The 25,372-nt window shown below is 35.0% G+C and overlaps 2 protein-coding genes across 2 annotated transcripts in view; both read left to right on the top strand.

The window, feature by feature from the left end:
• LOC129095987 (THO complex subunit 4-like) overlaps positions 1-1,278 on the top strand; it is a 4,299-nt gene extending 3,021 nt beyond the window's left edge. The window contains exons 5-6 of the mRNA XM_054604616.1: positions 425-632; positions 724-1,278. Coding sequence (XP_054460591.1) covers positions 425-632; positions 724-738 — 223 coding nt within the window. The 3' untranslated portion in view covers positions 739-1,278. The remainder of the gene's footprint in view (positions 1-424; positions 633-723) is intronic.
• Positions 1,279-3,608: 2,330 nt separating this feature from the next.
• On the top strand, positions 3,609-13,457 carry LOC129095639 (rho GDP-dissociation inhibitor 1-like). The gene is made up of 6 exons (XM_054604159.1): positions 3,609-3,699; positions 7,332-7,520; positions 8,517-8,606; positions 10,411-10,487; positions 10,597-10,660; positions 11,283-13,457. The coding sequence occupies exons 2-6, from the start codon at positions 7,334-7,336 to the stop codon at positions 11,480-11,482; spliced, it is 618 nt and encodes a 205-aa protein (XP_054460134.1). The 5' UTR covers positions 3,609-3,699; positions 7,332-7,333; the 3' UTR covers positions 11,483-13,457.
• The last annotated feature ends 11,915 nt before the right edge of the window (positions 13,458-25,372 follow it).

The following is a 25,372-nucleotide window of genomic DNA, read 5'->3' as shown; positions in this document are numbered from 1 at the left end:
TTCAATGGTTGCAGTAGAAATACCCAGATTCTTTACTTCTCTAAAAGAAAAAATACCAGACTAAAAATGTAAAAGTCCCGCTTTCAACATGTTTAGTAAAAGAGCAGAAGTATTATTCCAGTACTTTAGTTAATGTATCACTGAATGTGATGCATAATCAGCAGGCTACTTTATTAATTAATGATGATGAGCAGATTAAAACGATTCAGTTCTCCATATAATACAGACATGCATTTAAACATTACTTATTAGATAATAAGTAATATAATATATAGAGATTATGACGTCTGGAGCTCTGCAACAGGATGCTATTGTTGCTAGCAGGCACAGCATTTATTATTATATGTGTTCCAGTGATTGGAAGCTCTTGGGTTATTTTCTGTGAATACCTGGTTGTATCTGAACTTATTTGATCTTTTTGCAGTTCAAACAGAGGGTTTGACCGCAGCAGGCTTGGACAGCCCAAGTTTGAAAGGAGTGAACGGAGTGATAGGGGTGAAAGGAGTGAACGTGGTGAACGGCGGCAACGTGGTGGCAGCGGAGGCTTCAGAGGTCGTGGAAGAGGAGGTGGAAACAGACCTCAACTTTCAGCAGAGGAGCTTGATGCCCAATTGGATGCTTACAATGCCAAGGTATGAACTTGGCTTCCATGAAAACAATTTATATTTTGAACATATTGTGTATTTATTGATAATTCAATAACGTTTTCTTATTCAATTTCAGATGGACACCAGTTAGAAGCGCTCAGAATGGATGATACTTCTATCCCCTTTTTTATTTTTTCTTTAAATCTCAATTGGATAGGATTTAATGGACTTTATGACCATTTTGTTGCTTTTTTAAAAAAAACAAAAAAACCATTTTTATTGTAAGGACCATTATATTCTGTTTTTAAAATTTCTCTTTTTTTTTTTTTTTTTAAACCATGCTTCGGTTTTATGATTTGGGGATTTTTTTTTCTCCTGTTCAACCGGCTCTTGTGCTTTTTTCCACATGCATGGACAACTGCAACATGATCTTTTTTTTAAAATCACATAAACATGATTCAGTGGTTTGACAGACTGTAATGTAATGGTAAAAATGTTAATGAAATCCAGTTCTGTCATTTGGTACTGTATACATTGAACATATTTCAAAAGGGTTTTGTACATAAATAATTATATGGAATCATCTTTCTGTTTGTTTATTTTGAGATTTCTCTTTTTGTTGCTCTTCACTGTGACAGTTGCTGCCTTTTTTTTAAACAAAATGAATGAAAACCAAATGAAACAAAGTTGTCATATTTTTTTTTATCTATTCTGTTTGTTTCTTTATAAATCAGTCGCTGCAACTTGAGCCATCCAGCTGTCTTGATGCCAGATTTAAAGCAAGACTATTTTGCCAAATGTGGCAACAGCTCTTCTACCTTAAGTGTGTTTATAATGGCCACCTAACCTGCTGGGGATACCAGAGCAAGTGGCTCTATCAGACTTTTAATTGTGAAAGGAGGATTTTGTTACCTTACTGCTTCAAAAAGTTACATAGTCTCATTATCACTGTTAAACAGATGCTAGATCATTATTTAGGCATTTTTTATTACGGCCAACAATCTTAAGAATCCCTAATAAAGTCAAAGAAACGAAGAATAAAGCCAGCAACCAGTACTATAACAGTATTTGTGGTGTAACATATAATTTTGGTGAACGGTCTATGCAGAAAATTCAATTAAAACATGATTTCAGGGGAGCGCTGCACTGAAAGATGGTTCATTACCGCATCTTGACAGTATTCCAGCTTTGCATTGGTGCCATATGCCGCCCACAGAAAGTGGATCATATTTGTGGTAAATAACTCACCTTTGACTGAAAATGCTTCCGCAAATTCAAAGAAAACACATTGTGATGTTTATTGATGCTATTTTTTTTTTTTTACATCATAACCAAACTATTGCTGGCCAGACTGCAATTATAGCCGGATCAATGTATTAATGGGTCCGTTTATAACTGGTTGGACATAATGATATAATCTGTTAGAGACCTGACAGCATAATAATGCTTTGCAGTTTGCCTCAATCATCTATCCCATAATATTACTGGCTAGCTCACACACATATATCATGACAGCAGTCAACCTAGAGAAGTTGTAACATTCATCTTCCTGTCTGTTTCTGTTCACAGGGATTATTCTTCCAAATGAATGTAGGACGTCTCACCATAGATATTGCATTCATTAACTAAACAAAGGGTTACATGATAATGTAAACAAAGGGTTACATGATAATGTAGGGTGTTAACGCACAGGTTTATAGATGCTTCCTCCTGACAATAACAGAAAACATGCTCCAGAGATCTGACTATTCAATTCAATTCAATTCAGTTTATTTTGTATAGCCCAGAATCACAAATTACAAATGTGCCTCAGAGGGCTTTACAATCTGTACACATGAGACATCCTCTGTCCTTAGACCCTCACATCCTCTGTCCTTCCCTCACATCCTCTGTCCTTACACCCTCACATCCTCTGTCCTTACACCCTCACATCCTCTGTCCTTACACCCTCACATCCTCTGTCCTTACACCCTCACATCCTCTGTCCTTACACCCTCACATCCTCTGTCCTACACCCTCACATCCTCTGTCCTTAGACATCCTCTGTCCTTAGACCCTCACATCCTCTGTCCTTACACCCTCACATCCTCTGTCCTTACACCCTCACATCCTCTGTCCTTACACCCTCACATCCTCTGTCCTTACACCCTCACATCCTCTGACCCTCACATCCTCTGTCCTCTGTCCTTAGACCCTCACATCCTCTGTCCTTACACCCCTCACCTCACCTCTGTCCTTAGACCCTCACATCCTCTGTCCTTAGACCCTCACATCCTCTGTCCTTACACCCTCACCTCCTCTGTCCTTAGACCCTCACCTCCTCTGTCCTTAGACCCTCACATCCTCTGTCCTTCCCTCACATCCTCTGTCCTTACACCCTCACTCCTCTGTCCACCTCCTCTGTCCTTAGACCCTCACCTCCTCTGTCCTTACACCCTCACATCCTCTGTCCTTACACCCTCACATCCTCTGTCCTTACACCCTCACATCCTCTGTCCTTACACCCTCACATCCTCTGTCCTTACACCCTCACATCCTCTGTCCTTCCCTCACATTCACAGGAAAAACTCCCCTAAAAACCCCTTTAACAGGGAGAAAAAAGGAAGAAACCTCTGGGAGAACGACAGAGGAGGGATCCTTCTCCAGGATGGACAGAATGCAATAGATGTCATGTGTACAGAATGAACAGCATAACAGAGATACAACACATTCAATGTATATGACATAAATGATTCATATAATAAGACTACTTATAATAACAGCAGCAATTATTACAGTAGAATTATAGTTATGAAAATAGGGATAGTAATGTGATTAATAATAATAATGGAAGTAGCAGTGGGTGTCACGACTCAACGTGACTAGAGTTACATATCACCAGCTCTTGATAACAAAGAGGCTCCATTACACTCAAATCACAGAACACTTCCGGCGTGGCACCTACACGCGTTGCGTGACGTCATGACGCCCCCTCGTTTGATTGGTTCTCAGAGCTCTTCCGGGAGCCGTGCTGCGTGCGCATCCCGCTGGGCGGCGTCCCTCTGCTCCGCCATACCCGCCGAGGAGCGCAGAGACACGGACGCACCTGGACCCACCTGCAGTAAAGACTACGGTGAGTCGCACCAGTGTAATACCGACATGTGTAGTGTGATGGTGACCAGTGCTGAGGCCGCTGTGACGCCGCTGCTGGTGCTAGCTTGAGAGGCTAACGCTAGCCCCAGAGAGCTAGCTAGCTAGCCTCCCTGTCACCAGTCCCTCCCTGTAGCTAAGACACAGCCACATGAGTGAGGATGCATCCAGACATCACTCACGCTGGGTCCCTGTGTTGCAGCCGGCAGCCCCTGTTAACAGCGCTGTTGTAGCCAGTGTTCAGATGGTGTTAGCATTAGCTAGCTCCCGTCTCCCATCATGACACACAGGCTGCTGCTGATCACTGCTAGCTGCGGCTAGCTGCGGCTAGCCTCCTCACAGACACACCTATGCTGGACATTTCATTAGTTGTAATATTACTGATTTATAGTTGCCGTGCTTTGTAATTGATGAGTCAGTAACACTTGTGTAACACATTTATTTTGTTCACATCTTCTCCCTGTAGGTCTGTTGTTTGACATGTCTCATTGTGTCAGGCTTGCAGGTTCAGTGCTGCAGCCCTGCAGGTTGTTCCTGTGTAATACTGAGATAGATCCACACAGAAGAAGCCTTGCATAGAGAGAAGAGGTCAACTTCAGTGAGGCAGTCTTCTGTGCCTGCTGAAGGCTGTTTCTTTCTCTCTGTCATATTGGATTCTGGTACAATCCTGACTTTTCTTCTTAATGTTGACGTTTCACATGACAGGGCTTGACATCCTCTTATATTACTTTTGGTTAACTCCTCGCTGATTCTTGTCCCTTTTGAAACCATTTGAGCTCTAGAAACAAATAACACATAAACACAGGAAATCCCATTTTCTTTTCCAAGTGGAATGATTAAAATGAATCATAAACATTTTTTTTTTATATAAAGACCCAACTTATTGCCACTGCAGCCATGTGCATGAAGACTTTCCGCCTCAAGGGAAAGGAAAAGGACGTTCTTGATTTTGCACTAGACTGACCGAGAGTTGAATGCCAGCAGTTACATAATGCCTTCCCTCTGACGCCCCTCCCTCTCCAGCACCTCTCCTGTCATCACAGACAGCCTTGATCCAAATGTTGTCTTATGCGGAACTCAAATTAAGTTATGCAAAGCACTGGAGTGCATTTTGAGATTAAAGGAACGTTCAGTAAAAATAGCCTGAACTACTTGCTAGGTTTTTTTTGTATGACCCATCCTCTACTGGGTCTACACAGCAATTCATAAAAAATGAATGAAATGAATTATTATTCAGTGGTACCGTACCTAAACCATATTGCGTTCCTTTAAAGAAACTGTATCTTATTTAAATGGTTGATTTGATCCTAGAAAATCTGTGCAACCAGGTGAAGTTAAATTGAAGCGTATTCATATTTTACAATGCTTCTTTGTCACCTGTTATTGGTTCCCTCAGGTGCCAAAATGTGTGTGTATAGTGATGGAATGGTAAGGAACAGCAAGTTCCTTACCAGGAACAGCAATTCCTTACCAAGGAAGTTTTTGAGCAGTATTTTTTTTACCCTGCTCAGGCACGTTTATGTGACTGCAGACATAAGCCAGAGTTCGTTTCTTTACCTCTTTTCATCTGACGGCTGCTTGTTTGGGCATGTCAGAGGATAGACTTGGGAAGAGGTATGTTCAGATTCTCACTTCAAACCAGAAGGAGGAATCTATATGGTGATGAGCACCGCTGCCTTTACAGATGTTCAGAAGAGCATTGTGAGTTTAAGGTATGGTAACTGTAGATGAATATACCTGGCAGCTGTTTCTGCTTCCTCATTCGTAATTTACAATGTCAATTAATAATGGAGATTTTATTTGCAATATACATTTGGTTGTGCAGCCCTACTATCCTGCCCTAAAACTTTCTTGTTTCCACACTTTTCTTAGCACTGAGGTTGAAAGCGGATGCTTAGAGCATTTCAATCCTCTTGTCGTTGTGTGATGTAAACTGATATCAAGGTTTTAAAGGAACAAGTGAGAGTGTTACATTAAGGAGAATTAATTGGCAGCAAGGGAACATACTATTTATAACTATGTTTTAATTTGTGTATAATCATCCGAAACTAAGAATCATAGTGTTTTAGGTACCTAGAAAAAGCTGTTTATATCTACATAGGGAGCGGTTGTCCTCCTCGCAGTCCGCCATCTTGCACCGCCATGTTTGAACTGCAGCAAAGAACGGACACAGGCTCTGGGCACCATCAAATGTGCCTCAAAAGGGACTTAAATCATAATGATTCAATTTGCACTGCTTTGCTTAAAAAAGTATTCCAGGCCTGTGTAGTTATGTAGAGGGTAGGCCTTAACGTGAAAGTCTTTTGGCATAAACAAAGCTCTTCCTGCTTTTGTTATTCATTGTGTTTCAGCAAAGGGATTTTTTTCCAACACTAACTTCCATAGCAAGATTTTACCCTGCCACAGTGAAATAAAGAATAAACAAACAAGGCTATTAACTGTCAAAATGGAAATGAAGGTAATATTAGCTAAGCATTTATTTAACTTATTTATTGATATGAATTCATTTTCAGAAAATTGATTTTTATTTGAAATTTTTTATATGAATATTTGCTTTGGTATAACAGTTTGGGGAGGCTTTAGTCGTTGAATTGTGTTGTAAGCTGCTTAGAGCTAGTGTTAGGCAGATAAACAAGTCATAATTCCCTCTCTAATATTTATTTTGTATTGTGTTTTGTATTTAAAAACATTTTTACAAGATTACGTTTGAACACATCATGATAACGTTGTAATTTAACTCTGCCCAATACTAATTTTTACTGTTTGGAGCTTGAACGCACCATAATGTTACTGAAGAGATCATTAGCTGTTAGCTTAGTTATGGGCAGGACTGTGCTAGAGAGAGACCTGTGCTGTCGGCAGACCCTAGTCACTGCGATATCTCGGAGCAGCATCAATGAATCAATATAATTAGTGTCTGATTATGTTAGTTGTTCCAAATGTTGCTATGCTGTTAGCCATGATACTGTCTGTGCTGCAAACCCGCTGCCCATGTTAACCGCTAACGCTTGCCAGCTCTCCTACAGATTTCAATAAAGATAACATTGATTATTCACTTGGCCGATAAAACAGCTGCATGAGGGATTTCACTTGTCCGAACACATAGTTCACTTGCCCCTGGCAGTCGGCATTGTCCATCCCAAGCCTTTTGGTGTGACCTAAATAGTGGCTGGGCTTGTGAGGTGCCATACCCTCCCTTGGAATGGCTTTGAATCATGTGATGCTTAATGCCTCATTCATTTCTCTCCTTGTGGTGATGATGTTATTTCAGAGAAATGTGTTTAAATGATATCACACAGCAGAAAGAGTTAGGTCATCAGCAGGAGTGTAAGGAGAAATGCTGCCGCAGCCGCTTTTTCAGCTCAACCTCACAGTCACACACCAGAGCAACTGCAGATCAAATAGGCTACACACTTTCTATCAGCATTCCTCACGTCATTGTTATGGTCATCTGTTTGTCCAGTGATTTACAACCTGTTCCCCAAGAGACAAGTGACCGTTCCGAATATTGGAAGAATTCTCTGCATGCTGTGTTTTTCTTAATTTTTTTTATTATTATTTCTCTCAACCCTACCTGCTTTTTCCCCCCTGTCTTTGTATCCAACCTGTCTCCAGACATGGCTGAGGATGAGGTGACTCCAGAGCAGCTAACAGCCATTGCAGCTGAAAACGAAGAGCCAGAGCCGGTGAACTACAAGCCACCAGCCCAAAAGTCAATGAAAGAGATCCAGGAGCTGGACAAGGATGATGAGAGCCTACGCAAATATAAGGAAGCTCTGCTTGGCGCTGGGCCTGCTGAGGCTGGTAAGGCACTGTGTGTGGTGTGGTGTGTGTGGTGTGTGTGTGACAGCTTAAGAAGCATAGAGGCATGAATCTTAGATCTATATTTGTGTTGAACATCATTTTTGCTTTTCTAACGAGTCAGGAAGGATGCTACCTGTTTATTGTGGTGTAATCTAAATTGGTCAAGTGCTAAACAGTTTAAAGAAAATATCTAATTGCAATTGTGACTGGAATTGCTTATATTTTCTATGAACTAAATTACTGACATGTATTTGTGGTTGACATATAATTAAATCTGATTCTTTGTTACCAAGTTATCTAAATTAAGTTAAGAAAAGATTCTAGAGAATTGCATCAATTGATACAATATGTAACCTAAGGTTTTATAGTATGTTGAACCCCTGATAAATCCGTATGCTCAGAACTGAAGAGATAATGTTGCTTCAGTGGGACTGATAATGTTGCTTCAGTGGGACTGAGAATAAACCAAAGTGTAATTAATGCAGAGGCTGTCCTAACTACAGCTTAGCTGTCCTGTTTTTGCTTCCTCTCAGACTGCTCACCTAGAAAGCTGCATGTTAGAGGACATGCATCATCAGGCATCATGTGCATGCCTGTTGTTTGGAGCCTGGTCTAAGCTATCCTGTTATGTCACAACAAATACCTGTGCATTAAAGGTTCTATGTGGAACTTCCTCCTACCTCCCAGCAGAGTACTCTCAGCAGTGGGGGGTGAGGAGACACATTCTTGTCTCATTCGATGTCTGATAAACGGTAAAGTCATAGAATGTATCATTACAATATTTTCAGCAAATTACTTAGAGTAACTTTAATTGTACATACAAACACTGTTCTTTTGGTGTCCCCCTTGACTCTTCTGGTCTATCGGAATTGAACAAATAGCTGAAGAGTATGAAAGTCAGTTGTACAAGGAGCTGTATAGTATGTAGAGTGTCTGAAATGTCCCACTGGAAAGGTAGGTTTTTCTTTATTGAACCAACCTGTTTCTTTGATCCAGTCTTAGATCCCAATGCTCCCAATGTCCAAGTGACCCGGATGACGCTGCTCTGTGATAGCGCCCCAAACCCCCTGGTGCTGGACCTGCAAGGTGAGTTCGTGTTTCGGAGATTACTTGCATTTTTTATTTAAATTTGCCTTAAAGTATGGGTCAAAGTATAATCTGAGATCTGTTTCTAAACACATTATACACGATAACATAAAATAATTGCTGAAAACATGTGATAAGGGCGTTTTATCACCATTTTTGTGTTTTTTAGAATATTTCGGTCAGGCTTGAAGTTATGGCTCAATGACGCACTGGAGTCATCCTTAGCATAAACCCTCCCCAAACGTCATATAAAAACTACAGCACATAGCATCAGTGGTTACAGAGTTACACTTACTTACCACAGTTTGCTAGCTAGCAGTAGTGCACTGGCCATCTGGCATTCTGAGACAGCTCCTGGTGGGCTGTCAAATCCCTAAAGTTTTTACCAGCCTTCCAGCCCGTCTGTCTCATTACAGGCCTTCTCTGTGTGTCTGTTATTTGGGGTGAGCATGAGATTGGGCTGCATGGGCCCTGCTGTAGCATACTTCATTGATACTGTTTCCGGCCGTTTTAACAGTCGAGAAATTGTTTGGCGCGTCACGATCCACCGCAATAACACTCATTTCACTTTCATAATTTGATCAATTTGGACCATTAACATTTTGGAAAGCCGCATGAAATCTCTGGTGGGCATGCTCTGCCTATAGAGCACGTAAGCATTCTTCAACAGTAGCGTAAAGCAGTGCGATAGCCAACATGTCGTGTATACTGTAACTGTACTGAGTTTTTTTCTTAACCCAATTTGTAATCCTTTAGATTAGGTTTGATGGTTAATTTAAAAAAAAAATTGTGTTGTGAAAACTCTGATAATTTCGACTGAGTTTAGAGGTTCCAAATGGAATAAGCTGCTTTTTGTTTCCAGGACACCAATCAAATTCAGATTCGGAGTACAAGTTTTCGTGTAAACAGCCATTGGAGTTGGGACAATTCCTTGATTCTATGATGCAGTGATAGAACATAAGTGGGTTAACGTTGGTTTCATTTTCGCTCAGTGTTTGTCTCAATAGCATTTTGCTTTCGTTTACTGTCGCGCTTGTTTCTTTCCTCGCTCCTCTTTCGCTCCTCTCTTCTTTGTTGGTGTTTCTTCGAGGGCAGAGGCAGAGCATTGCACACACACACACACACACACACACACACACACACACACACACACACACACACACACACACACACACACACACAAACTGTGCGTGGAGCAGAGAGACACAACTCTGCAGTCTGCTAACTTGTTTCTCTCGCTCCAATATTAGCTGCTCTGTTTCAACAATGTTGGGCTGAAAAAACGTGCATGCAGTTGGAAATTCAACCGTGGGGTTCTGTCGGGAGATGCAGTGACTTAAACCAAGTAAGAGTAGAAGAGCTATGAGTAAGAAACAGTCTGCTAGCTGCTTGGCTTATTCATGCAGTGTAGAATGCCATAGACATTCAAGAAGTGAAAAAAAACATTAGTGTATATTACAGCACACTTGTAATGCACTGCAGAAGGATTTGTTTTGATTTTGTAATTTTTATCTTCCAAGGTGGGTAACATAGAAACTGTTTTTTAAGATGCAGCTATTTTTTTTAATTTAGAGTTCAGATGTATTGGACTGCTTGTTTTAAATTGATTTAAAAAAAGTAGCCATGTGCACTAATATAAAAAAATTAAGAAGAATCACGAATAGTTGTGTAATTAAATTGACAGGTGAATTGTAATCAAAATCTTGATTGTTCACGCCTCAAGATTCACACCTCAAATAGTCATTGTAGTTGTTATGAAGAAAATAATGATTGCATCTGCTTTTTCCCTTTTGTATTGTAACAGGAGACCTGGAAGCCTTTAAGAAGCAGGGGTTTGTTCTGAAGGAGGGCGTCGAATACAAAATACAGATCAACTTTAAGGTGGGATCTGTGAAATGGCAATAAGAATAGGATTTTAAGGCCAGAGAAAGACATTTAATATAATTTAATATCTCTGTTGTTGACTTTAACAATTTTTGTGTCTCCACAGGTGAACAAGGACATTGTTTCGGGACTGAAGTATGTGCAGCAAACATTCAGGAAAGGAATTAGGAGTGAGTAAACAATTTCTGTTGACCTGTCCCACAAAAACACCTCTTACTCCAAAACACACAGTATTTATAAAGCAATTACCTGTGTTTCCAGTTATGTCTGGAATTAAGATAAAAGCCTAATTATTACTGTATATTTTTCATCCAACGGTGAAATTCTTAAATGAACAGAAATAAAAAACATAACAACAAAGGTGCCCCAGTGTCTTAGGATTTAAGGTGCTGACCACAAACCTCAAAGTACCGGGTTGGACTCACAACCTGTAAAAAAGTTTAAATAGTATGAATATAAGTCTTTGGTAGCTACAAAAAACAACAACAACAACAACAACAGAGCTCAGTGTGGAAATGTGTTCCTCTCTCTATGTATGTATGTATGTATGTATGTATGTATGTATGTATGTATGTATGTATGTATGTATGTGTATGTATGTATGTATGTATGTATGTATGTATGTATGTATGTATGTATGTATGTATGTATGTATGTATGTATGTATGTACATGTGTGTGCGTGTGTTTTTTTTTTATTAAATCAAATTCTTATATTATAATTCAATTTCATTATATTTATTTATTTTAAGGATATAATCTCACCATAATGTTCATTCTCGTCTGTAAACAGTTGATAAATCAGACTACATGGTGGGGAGCTATGGACCTCGTCCCAATGAGTATGAATTCCTGACTACAATGGAGGAGGCTCCTAAAGGCATGCTGGCCCGTGGCAACTACGAGATCAAATCCAAGTTTACCGACGACGACAAGCACGACCACCTGTCCTGGGAGTGGAACCTCAATATCAAGAAAGACTGGAAAGACTAAAAGAGGCCTTTTGTGTTCGGGGGCCAGGCGATCAAAAATCCCCCAGTCCTGTGCGTTCCTCAGCCGCTCCCCCATCCCCATCCTGTATCCGCCATTTCTGCCTTCTTTGTTTTTACTTTGTTGTGCATTTCACATCTTAGTTACTGCCGCGCTGTCTTAACACCCCGCAATCCTTCCAACCTCTGTCAGCATCCGTAGCAGCATCCGTAGCAGCAGTCAGCCCGCCACATCCGTCCACCCAACACCTCCCTATTTGCCTGACGTTTCATTGCTTGCACACAAGCCACTTCTGTTCCCCCACCTGCCCTCCTCACTCACTCTAGCCTCCCACTGAGCTGTTCAATGTAGCACCTTATTTCCTCACACCCAGCCCGGTTTTCCTTTTTTATTCTGGATTTTTGCTGCTTGAAGAGATTAACCCCGCCTTCCATCTCTCCAGAATGGTGTCTTCCTTTCTCACTATGAAGTATGTGGAAAAGCAACTGTACAATCGGCTTTTGTTTGCCTTTTTTATATAATTGTATCAATGGTTGTGTAATGTGACTAATCATATCACTGTTATCAGCTGTTGTGTCCATAGCAGAACCCACCCACCCCCACCCACAACAACACCAACACCAACCCTCCCTGCAGCTTTCATTTGTTTGCTGTCTTTTGATATAATTACCAATACCTGCCTTGTAAAACAATTCATTCAGAGCTGCTCTACAGCATCTCTCACCAGTCCCTAAATGTATTCACCCACTCCCCTTAACATGGGGACTGGGGCCAAAGTGAATAAGGAAGTAAAAAAGGTTTAAAAAAAAAAAAAAAAAAAAGCTGCCTTATGTATGGACTAATGTCTAAACCTATTAATGTCTGTTAAGCATGCCTTGTGAGTATAGGCGTTGCTTGCTGTCAGGTAGTCTGTATATCAAGGGCTTACTATTGCTACCAACCAATAACCACCAGTAGCCCTGTTGTAGTGGAGAATGTGTATACATATACTCAGATACAGGCTCTGCAAAATACACTTACCTTGTGATTCGAGGGGACTGAATGTTAAAGAATAGGAGTAATGGTACAGAACCCGGTAAAAATCAGTATTGATGAATCTTGGCACTCTTGTTCCTCTTAGCCTTGAGGCCTTAGCACTAACTATAATTATGTGGAGAAAAACAAACCTTTCTAATTGAGCATTATTTTTTAGTTGTTCCCCTTTGCCTTAATGTACATCATTCCCCAGACAAAGCCCCCCCCCCCCACCCACCCACCCTCTTGCTCGTTCAGATTGCTTCATAATTTGTAGCCGCAGTAAGGAGATCCCAGGTGTTGAGGAGTAGTACCAGAGAAAGCACAGGAGGAGGCTGAGCCAGGCACCGTCTGCTGCTGGAGACCTCGGCGGTGTCTGACCTCGTCCACAGACCGACGCTGGTAGTGAGGAGAGAAAACTGACCACCCTTTATACCAAGTGACCCTCTCAGAAAGAAAGCATGTAAACCAAGTGTCAGGTAACACTACCAGAGAAACATTTAATGAGAGAGGAGCAGGGTTTTTAAACGCAACTGACCAGAAATATTTCATTGACATCAACTCATACTGTACCAGAACATATGGATGTAAACTTTTTTGTTTTGTTTCTTTGGATATTGATAACTATGTATTCCTGATCCATACATTCCTTCACATTGTACAGTTTCTATGAAAACGCTGGCATGCTGGTGGGGTTGTATATTCTGTCATTCGTGATTGCTCTTCTTGGCCAATAAAAATTTTGCTCAACTTGGCCTCCAACACAGTTTTTTTGCAAACAGTAGAACTGCTTTTACTCATATTTTACTGCGTGTTATTGTGCTAATGAAGTTCAGTTAACTCATCTTGAGGAGTACTACTCTGCCTGTGAAAACATCTAGATATGGTTTCTGTTACTCTAGAGGAGTCAAGTTTAAGAAAATGACCTTGATGATGTCATCAGGGTTGTCTCAGCTTGTTGTTTACCAATAAACATCTAGAACCGAAAGCCTGTGTTACTATGAAATTCTATACTAACTTTTTGATATACCATATCTTGTCTTTTAAAAAGAAATTTGACAGTTTCATCAAACTATACTATGACCTTTTTTTCGACATACTGTACTATGACTTTTTTCAAAAACGTTATACTTTGACTTTTTTTTATGCACATACTATACTAAGACTGTTAATTTTTTTTGACATACTATACTATGACTTTTTAATGATTTTTTTAGACATACTATACTATGACTTTTTTCATCATACTATACTATGCCCTTTTTTATACATACTAAAATGATTTTTATTTTACTTTTTTCAACATACAAAAGTATGACTTTTTAGGGCATACTATACTATGATTATTTTTTCGACATTTTTCCGACGTACTGTACTATGACTTTTTTCAAAAACGTTATACTTTGACTTTTTTTTAATCACATACTATACTAAGACTATGTTAATTTTTTTCGACATACTATACTTTGACTTTTTTCAACATAGTATGCTATGACTTTTTCGACATACTGTAATAAGACTTTCTTTAGATACTGTACTATGACTTTTTAATGATTTCTTTCGACATACTATGACTTTTTTCGACAAACTATACTATGACTGTTCTTTCGATATTTTTCGACATACTATACTATGACTTTTTTCGCCATAATATACTATGACTTTTTTCAAAAACGTTATACTTTGACTGTTTTTTTATCACATACTATACTATGACTATTTTCAACATCCTATACTATGACTTTTTCGACATACTGTACGATGACTTTTTTCAACATACTATACTATGACTTTTTAATTTTTTCAACATACTATACTATGACTTTTTCGACATACTGTACTATGACTTTTTTCAACATACTATACTATGAATTTTTTCAACATACTATACTATGACTTTTTTCAACATACTATTTTTTATATAGGGCTGGTTCAGGTCTATAGTTAGGGCTGGTTCAGGTTTATAGTTAGGGCTGGTTCAGGTCTATAGTTAGGGCTGGTTCAGGTCTATAGTTAGGGCTGGTTCAGGTTTATAGTTAGGGCTGGGTCAGGTTCTCCTTGGTCCAGCCCCTAGATATGCTGCTATATGCCTCGACAGCCGGGGGACTACCTAGGATACACTGAGCTCCTCTCTCCTCTTCTCTCCCTCCATCTTTATGTATTAATCTCCTATTTATGCACATTACTGATTTTGCTTCTTCCCCGGAGTTCTTGTGCTTTCTTACCTCGCAGGTTTCCAGGAATCGGGGTTATATTTGGACTGTCATCGTGCCACCTACTGAGGCCCTGCTGACACCCACTACTACTACCACTATCATTATTAGTCACATTACTATTACTATTATTATTGCCTGTACTATTATGCTCATTGACTTGCTTGTACCCTGGAGTCTTTGTGCTTTCTCGCTTCGCAGGCTTCTATAAATCGTGGCTGTACCTGGACCGTGGACGTGCATCCTGCTACGGCCCTGCTGACACCGACTGCTACCACCATTATTATTACTAGTCACATTACTATTACTATTACCTGTACCATTAAGCATTTTAGCTTTACTTCCACCCTGAAGCCCTTTTGCTTTCTCGCTCTGCAGGTTTCCATGAATCGTTGTGGTACCTGGACCGTAGTCGTGCCTCCTGCTGTGAGCCGACTGACACCCACTACTACTTCCATTATTATTATTAATCACATTACTATCCCTATTTTCATAACTATAATTCTACTGTAATAATTGCTGCTGTTATTATAAGTAGTCTTATTATATGAATAATTATATACATTGAATGTGTTGTATCTCTGTTATGCTGTTCATTCTGGTCACATGACATCTATTGCATTCTGTCCATCCTGGGAGAAGGATCCCTCCTCTGTCGTTCTCCCAGAGGTTTCTTCCTTTTTTCTCCCTGTTAAAGGGGTTTTTAGGGGAGTTTTTCCTGTGCCGATGTGAGGGGGTAAGGACAGAGGATGTGAGGGTCTAAGGACAGAGGATGTGAGTAAGGACAGAGGATGTGAGGACAGAGGATGTGAGGGTAAGGACAGAGGATGTAAGGACAGAGGATGTGGAAGGACAGAGGATGTGAGGGTCTAAGGACAAGGATTTGACAAGGATGTCTCATGTGCACAGATTGTAAAGCCCTCTGAGGCAAATTTGTAATTTGTGATTCTGTGCTTTTTTGAATTGAAAATATATGACTTTTTTCTACTTTTTTTGACATACTATACTATGACTTATTTTTTGACATACTATACTATGCCTTTTTTCTCGACATACTATACTATGACTTATTACTTTTTTAAACCTCTCTTAGATAAAGATACAGCTCAACGGGTAGTGAACAGGTCTTCTGAACTGAAATTGGTTTGATCCCAGTTCAAATCCCACATGCATCAAAAATGTTTGGAAAAACTTTCCCGTTTCAACATACTATGACTTTTTCTACTTTTTTTCAACATACTATTTTCTTTTACTTTTTTTCACATACTATAGTATGACTTTTTTCTACTTTTCTTGAAGTACTATACTGTGACTTATTTTTCGACATACTATACTATGACTTATTTTTCAACATACTATACTATGACTTTTTTTCGACATACTATACTATGACTGTTTTGTACTTTTTTTCACATACTATACTATGACTTTTTTTTCAACATACTATACTATGACTTTTTTTTTTACTATGACTACTACTTTTTTTTCACATACTATAGTATGACTTTTTTTCGACATACTATACTATATGACTTTTTTTTCTATACTATGACTTTTTTTTCGACATACTATACTATGACTACTTTTTCAACATTTTTTCAACATACTATACTATGACTTTTTCTACTTTTTTTCACATACTATACTATGACTTTTTTTCGACATACTATACTATGACTTTTTTTCGACATACTATAGTATGACTTTTTCTACTTTTTTTCACATACTATAGTATGACTTTTTTCTACTTTTCTTGAAGTACTATACTGTGACTTATTTTTCGACATACTATACTATGACTTTTTTCTACTTTTTTTACGACATACTATACTATGTCCTTTTTTTCAACATACTATACTATATTTTATGACTTATTTTTTGACATACTATACTGACTGTTTTCTACTTTTTTTGACATACTATTTTTTGACATACTATACTATGACTTTTTTTTCAACATACTATACTATGACTTTTTTCTACTTTTTTCGACATACTATAGTATGACTTTTTCTACTTTTTTCGACATACTATACTATGACTTATTTTTTCGACATACTATACTATGTCTTTTTTTCAACATACTATATTATGACTTTTTTTCAACATACTATACTATGACTTTTTTCTACTTTTTTTGACATACTATACTATGACTTATTACTTTTTTAAACCTCTCTTAGATAAAGATATACGGGTAGTGAACAGGTCTTCTGAACTGCATCATAAATGTTTGGAAAAACTTTCCCGTTTCAACATACTACACTGACTGTTTTCTTGTTTTTTTGACATACTATATACTGTGCCTTTTTTTTCAACATACTATACTATGACTTTTTTTTTTTCAACATACTATACTATGATTTTTTTTCGACATACTATACCATGATTTATTTTTCGACATACTATACTATGACTTTTTTTTCGACATACTATACTATGATGTTTTTTCAACATACTATACTATGACTTTTTTCTACTTTTTTTGACATACTATACTATGACTTTTTTTTCGACATACTATACTATGACTTTTTTTCGACATACTATACTATGACTTTTTCTACTTTTTTTCACATACTATACTATGACTTTTTTTTTTTTACATACATACTATACTATGACTTTTTTCTACTTTTTTTTTGACATACTATACTATGACTTTTTTTGACATACTATACTATGACTTTTTTTTTGACATACTATACTATGACTTATTACTTTTTTAAACCTCTCTTAGATAAAGATATAGCTCAACGGGTAGTGAACAGGTCTTCTGAACTGAAATTGGTTTGATCCCAGTTCAAATCCCACATGCATCAAAAATGTTTGGAAAAACTTTCCCGTTTCAACATACTATACTATGACTTTTTCTACTTTTTTTTGACATACTATACTATGACTTTTTTTTCGACATACTATACTATGACTTTTTCTACTTTTTTTCACATACTATACTATGACTTTTTCTACTTTTTTTCACATACTATACTATGACTTTTTTTTCGACATACTATACTATGACTTTTTCTTTTTTTCGACATACTATACTATGACTTTTTCTACTTTTTTTGACATACTATACTATTTTTTTTTTTCGACATACTATACTATGACTTTTTTTTCAACATACTATACTATGACTTTTTCTACTTTTTTTGACATACTATACTATGACTTTTTTTTTTTTCAACATACTATAGTATGACTTTTTCTACTTTTTTTTTTCACATACTATACTATGACTTTTTTCTACTTTTTTTGACATACTATACTATGACTTTTTTCTACTTTTTTCGACATACTATACTATGACTTTTTTTCGACATACTATACTATGACTTTTTTTCGACATACTATACTATGACTTTTTCTACTTTTTTTCAACATACTATACTATGACGTTTTTTCAACATACTATACTATGACTTTTTCTACTATACTATTTTTTTCGACATACTATACTATGACTTTTTCTACTTTTTTTCTTGAATACTATACTATGACTTCTTTTTTCGACATACTATACTATGACTTTTTTCTACTTTTTTCGACATACTATACTATGACTTTTTTCGACATACTATATTATGACTTTTTTTCAACATACTATACTATGACTGTTTTCTACTTTTTTTGACATACTATACTATGACTTTTTTTCGACATACTATACTATGACTTTTTCTACTTTTTTTCACATACTATACTATGACTTTTTCTACTTTTTTTTCGACATACTATACTATGACTTATTTTTCAACATACTATACTATGTCTTTTTTTCGACATACTATACTATATGACTTTTTTTTTTCTACTTTTTTTGACATACTATACTATGACTTATTACTTTTTTAAACCTGTCTTAGATAAAGATATAGCTCAACGGGTAGTGAACAGGTCTTCTGAACTGCATCATAAATGTTTGGAAAAACTTTTTTCAACATACTATACTGACTGTTTTCTTGTTTTTTTGACATACTATATACTGTGACTTTTTCTACTTTTTTTTCAACATACTATACTATGACTATACTATTTTTTTTGACATACTATACTATACTATAGTATGACTTTTTTCTACTTTTTTCGACATACTATAGTATGACTTTTTTCTACTTTTTTCGACATACTATACTATGACTTTTTCTACTTTTTTTGACATACTATAGTATGACTTTTTTTCAACATACTATATTATGACTTTTTTCTACTTTTTTTGACATACTATACTATGACTTTTTTCAACATACTTTTTTTTGACATACTATACTTTTTTTGACATACTATACTATGACTTTTTTTGACATACTATACTATGACTTTTTTTTCTACTTTTTTTGACATACTATACTATGACTTTTTTTTTGACATACTATACTATGACTTATTACTTTTTTAAACCTCTCTTAGATAAAGATATAGCTCAACGGGTAGTGAACAGGTCTTCTGAACTGAAATTGGTTTGATCCCAGTTCAAATCCCACATGCATCAAAAATGTTTGGAAAAACTTTCCCGTTTCAACATACTATACTATGACTTTTTCTACTTTTTTTCGACATACTATACTATGACTTTTTTTCGACATACTATAGTATGACTTTTTTTCGACATACTATACTATGACTTTTTCTACTTTTTTTCACATACTATACTATGACTTTTTTCTACTTTTTTTGACATACTATACTATGACTTTTTTTATTTTTTCAACATTTACTATGACTTTTTTTACTATACTATGACTTTTTTCTACTTTTTTTGACATACTATACTATGACTTTTTTTCCGACATCCTATACCATGACTTTTTTTTGACATACTATATTTTTTCTACTATGACTTTTTTCTCGACATACTATACTATGACTTTTTTTCAACATATACTATACTATGACTACTTTTTTCAACATACTGACTTTTTTTTTATGACTTATTTTTTTTAAACATACTATACTATGACTTTTTTCTACTTTTCTTGAATACTATATATGACGACATACTATACTATGACTTTTTTCTACTTTTTTCGACATACTATACTATGTCCTTTTTTCAACATACTATATTATGACTTATTTTTCAACATACTATACTATGACTGTTTTCTACTTTTTTTCGACATACTATACTATGACTTTTTTTTCAACATACTATACTATGACTTTTTCTACTTATTTTTGACTACTTTTTTTTTATACTTTTTTTTTTCAACATACTATACTACTTTTTTTCACATACTATAGTATTTTTTTCAACATACTATACTATGACTTTTTCAACATACTATACTATGACTTTTTTTTCGACATACTATACTATGACTTTTTTCTACTTTTTTCGACATACTATACTATGACTTACTTTTTTTCAACATACTATACTATGTCTTTTTCTTTTTTTGACATACTATACTATGACTTTTTTTTCAACATACTATACTATGACTTTTTCTACTTTTTTTGACATACTATACTATGACTTTTTTTTGACATACTATACTATGACTTTTTTTCAACTACTATGACTTTTTTTTTTTGACATACTATACTATGACTTTTTTTTCAACATACTATACTATGACTTTTTTTTTTTTTGACATACTATACTTTTTTCAACATACTATACTATGACTTTTTTTTTCAACATACTATACTATGACTTTTTTCACATACTATACTATGACTTTTTCTACTTTTTTCGACATACTATACTATGACTTTTTTTCAACATACTATACTATGTCTTTTTTTCAACATACTATATTATGACTTTTACATACATACTATACTATGACTTTTTTTTACTATACTATGACTTTTTTTGACATACTATACTATGACTTTTTTTTTTTTCGACATACTATACTTTTTTTGACATACTATACTATCTACTTTTTTTCATACATACTATACTATGACTTTTTTTTGACATACTATACTATGACTTTTTTTGACATACTATACTATGACTTTTTCTACTTTTTTTCAAAACATACTATACTATGACTTTTTTTGACATACTATACTATGACTTTTTCTACTTTTTTTCAACATACTATACTATGACTTTTTTTCAACATACTATACTATGACTTTTTCTACTTTTTTTCTATACATACTATATACTATGACTTTTTCTACTTTTTTCGACATACTATACTATGACTTTTTTTTTTTCAACATACTATACTATGACTTTTTTTCAACATACTATACTATGACTTTTTCTTTTTTTCAACATACTATACTATGACTTTTTCTACTTTTTTTGACATACTATACTATGACTTATTTTTCGACATACTATACTATGACTTTTTTCTACTTTTTTTCAACATACTATACTATGACGTTTTTTCAACATACTATACTATGACTTTTTTCTACTTTTTTTGACATACTATACTATGACTTTTTTTTTTTTGACATACTATACTATGACTTTTTACTTTTTTTCTCTTAGATAAAGATATAGCTCAACGGGTAGTGAACAGGTCTTCTGAACTGAAATTGGTTTGATCCCAGTTCAAATCCCACATGCATCAAAAATGTTTGGAAAAACTTTTTTCAACATACTATACTATGACTTTTTTTTTCTACTTTTTTTTTTTTCGACATACTATACTATGACTTTTTTTTTTTTTTTTTGACATACTATACTATGACTTTTTTTCGACATACTATACTATGACTTTTTCTACTTTTTTTGACATACTATACTATGACTTTTTCTACTTTTTTTGACATACTATACTATGACTTTTTTTACATTTATACTATGACTTTTTTCATACTTTTTTATACTATATGACATTTTTATGACTTTTTTTTTTTTGACATACTATAGTATGACTTTTTTTCGACATACTATACTATGACTTTTTTTTTCTACTTTTTTTGACATACTATATATACTATGACTTTTTTTTACTATACATACTTTTTTATTTTTATACTATGACTTTTTTACTTTTTTTCAACATACTATACTATGACTTTTTTTTTTCACATACTATAGTATGACTTTTTTCTACTTTTCTTGAAGTACTATACTGTGACTTATTTTTCGACATACTATACTATGACTTTTTTCTACTTTTTTCGACATACTATACTATGTCCTTTTTTCAACATACTATATTATGACTTATTTTTCAACATACTATACTATGACTGTTTTCTACTTTTTTTGACATACTATACTATGACTTTTTTTCAACATACTATACTATGACTTTTTCTACTTTTTTTGACATACTATACTATGACTTTTTTTTCAACATACTATACTATGACTTTTTCTACTTTTTTTCACATACTATACTATGACTTTTTCTACTTTTTTCGACATACTATACTATGACTTATTTTTCAACATACTATACTATGTCTTTTTTTCAACATACTATATTATGACGTTTTTTCAACATACTATACTATTTTTTTTTTCTACTTTTTTTCACATACTATACTATGACTTTTTTCTACTTTTTTCGACATACTATACTATGACTTTTTTTTTCTACATTTTTTCAACATACTATACTATGACTACTTTTTTTCAACATACTATACTATGACTTTTTTCTACTTTTTTTGACATACTATACTATGACTTTTTTTTGACATACTATACTATGACTTTTTTTCGACATACTATACTATGACTTTTTCTACTTTTTTTCAACATACTATACTATGACTTTTTTTCAACATACTATACTATGACTTTTTTCTACTTTTTTTGACATACTATACATACTATACTATTTTTTTCAACATACTATACTATGACTTTTTTTTTTTTTGACATACTATACTATGCCTTTTTTCTTTTTTTCGACATACTATACTATGACTTATTACTTTTTTAAACCTCTCTTAGATAAAGATATAGCTCAACGGGTAGTGAACAGGTCTTCTGAACTGAAATTGGTTTGATCCCAGTTCAAATCCCACATGCATCAAAAATGTTTGGAAAAACTTTCCCGTTTCAACATACTATACTATGACTTTTTCTACTTTTTTTTGACATACTATACTATGACTTTTTTTTTTTTCGACATACTATAGTATGACTTTTTTTTTTGACATACTATACTATGACTTTTTCTACTTTTTTTTGACATACTATACTATGACTTTTTTTCGACATACTATACTATGACTTTTTCTACTTTTTTTCACATACTATACTATGACTTTTTCTACTTTTTTTTTACTATACTATATGACTTTTTTTTTTTCACATACTATACTATGACTTTTTTTTTTTTTTCACATACTATACTATGACTTTTTTTCGACATACTATATTATGACTTATTTTTCAACATACTATACTATGACTGTTTTCTACTTTTTTTGACATACTATACTATGACTTTTTCTACTTTTTTTCAACATACTATACTATGACTTTTTTTTCTATACTATTTTTTGACATACTATACTATGACTTTTTTTCTACTTTTTTGACGACATACTATAGTATGACTTTTTTTTTTTACATACTATTTATGACTTTTTTCGACATACTATAGTATGACTTTTTTCTACTTTTTTCGACATACTATAGTATGACTTTTTTTCAACATACTATATTATGACGTTTTTTCAACATACTATACTATGACTTTTTTCTACTTTTTTTGACATACTATACTATGACTTATTACTTTTTTAAATCTGTCTTAGATAAAGATATAGCTCAACGGGTAGTTCTTCTGTTCAAAACTGCATCATAAATGTTTGGAAAAACTTTCCCGTTTCAACATACTACACTGACTGTTTTCTTGTTTTTTTGACATACTATATACTGTGCCTTTTTTTTCAACATACTATACTATGATGTTTTTTCGACATACTATACTATGACTTTTTCTACTTTTTTCCACATACTATACTATGACTTTTTTTCGACATACTATACTGTGACTTTTTTCTACTTTTTTTGACATACTATACTATGACTTATTACTTTTTTAAACCTCTCTTAGATAAAGATATAGCTCAACGGGTAGTGAACAGGTCTTCTGAACTGAAATTGGTTTGATCCCAGTTCAAATCCCACATGCATCAAAATGTTTGGAAAAACTTTCACATTTTATTCAAAATCTCAGAAAAAGACAATTTTTAGTATTTAGACATACTATACCATGACTTTTTTTTCGACATAGTATACTATTACTTTTTTCTAGTATTTTCGACATACTATACTATGACTTTTTTTGACATACTGTACTATGACTTTTTACTAAGGGTCAGGTTTGTCGTCAGAAAATGCAACGTGCTCCAGGGGGGCATTTATCCTGCTGATCAATGTCAACAAAGGGTAGGGACTGCATCATGATCATCGACACAGAGGGTCTGAAACAGCATCAGATGGTTCATGATGGTCCCAGTCAGGAACGTGATAAGGAAGTAGCAAGCCTTGCTGTGGGACTTTGCAGGGACAACTCCGGAGAGAAAGACATCTAAGAGATGCTGCTTCATGCGGTTTCATGAGGTTGAAGGATGTGGGCAAGAAGCCAATGTGTCATTTTGTGCATACCAACATTTCAGACATGCCTACTGTAGAGAGGAAGAAGAGAGGTAAAGAGTTGGTGGAACAGCTCAATGATATGATCTGGAAGGACCCTAGGATGAAGAGGGCCAACATCACTAAGATTTCAGATGTGATGGAGTTTGATCCAGACAATAGCAGCTGGTTCATTCCTCTGGTTTGTCACAGGACTCCTCCGATGGCTAATTTCACTGTTGACTACAGTGAGACTGCACATACATTGAAAAGAGACTAATAAGGCACCTTAAAAAGTGCCAGGAAAGAGGGGATCTGACACATTTTGTCAGCAATGTCAATATATCCTGGAATGATATAGGACATTGATGTGATCACAGAGAAGGGGAAGCTGAATATTTCCAGGGGAGCAAGTTTAATATTCGTCACCAAAATGCAATCAAGTTAAATTTTGGAGGAAAAATAATACAGAAAAGGTATTTGGTCAATGAAAATTGGTTTATTGTCACTCTTATTCACTTTTTGCAATGATTTTTTTTTAAATATCTAACCTGTCGAGCACTGTACAATTAAAACATTCAATATGTATATATGATTGCATAAAATAAAAGCGTACTTTGAGACAGTTGGTCGATTCATTTCTGTCCGAGTAGGAAAACAGGACATTATGTGTATAGATGTGTAGCAGACACCACAAATCCACTGGTTGGTGTTATCAAATATGTATCAAAAAGATATCTGACACTGAAAGATACAACATCTGCAAAAATTGCATTTGCCTACATTGTCTGAATATCGTGGTTAAAGTAATTGCTATGGATAAAGTTGTACAATAAAGGTGTAGATATAATCTCATTTCACTTTTTCTCTCTATACTACAATAATATCACACATGAAAAAAATGATCTTGGAAATCTCAGAGGGGCAACACAACACCTATATTTAAGGTTAAAGTTATTGCTAACCCTAACACACACACTTGTTGCTGGTCTGGGATTCTCAGTTCAAATATATTCAATTTTACATTCACCTTTAAATAGAAGCTTTGGTTAAATGATCTCCTTGCTGAGTCTTCACTCCATAATCTCTCATTACATATTAAATACATTCACAAAACAGTAACACATTAAAAGGATTCCC

Source organism: Anoplopoma fimbria, chromosome 9 (genome assembly GCF_027596085.1).
Source record: "Anoplopoma fimbria isolate UVic2021 breed Golden Eagle Sablefish chromosome 9, Afim_UVic_2022, whole genome shotgun sequence".
In the NCBI taxonomy this organism is placed as follows: domain Eukaryota; kingdom Metazoa; phylum Chordata; class Actinopteri; order Perciformes; family Anoplopomatidae; genus Anoplopoma; species Anoplopoma fimbria.
Note: the sequence above shows the minus strand (reverse complement) of the source record. Positions and strands in the feature narration are given on the sequence as shown.

Excerpts from the sequence above, each read along its gene's own strand:
- LOC129095639 (XM_054604159.1), top strand. The coding sequence starts at position 7,334 with ATGGCTGAGGATGAGGTGACTCCAGAGCAGCTAACAGCCATTGCAGCT. Across the intron at positions 7,521-8,516 it reads CGCTGGGCCTGCTGAGGCTG|TCTTAGATCCCAATGCTCCC; the intron begins GTAAGGCACTGT and ends TCTTTGATCCAG. Across the intron at positions 10,488-10,596 it reads AAATACAGATCAACTTTAAG|GTGAACAAGGACATTGTTTC; the intron begins GTGGGATCTGTG and ends GTGTCTCCACAG.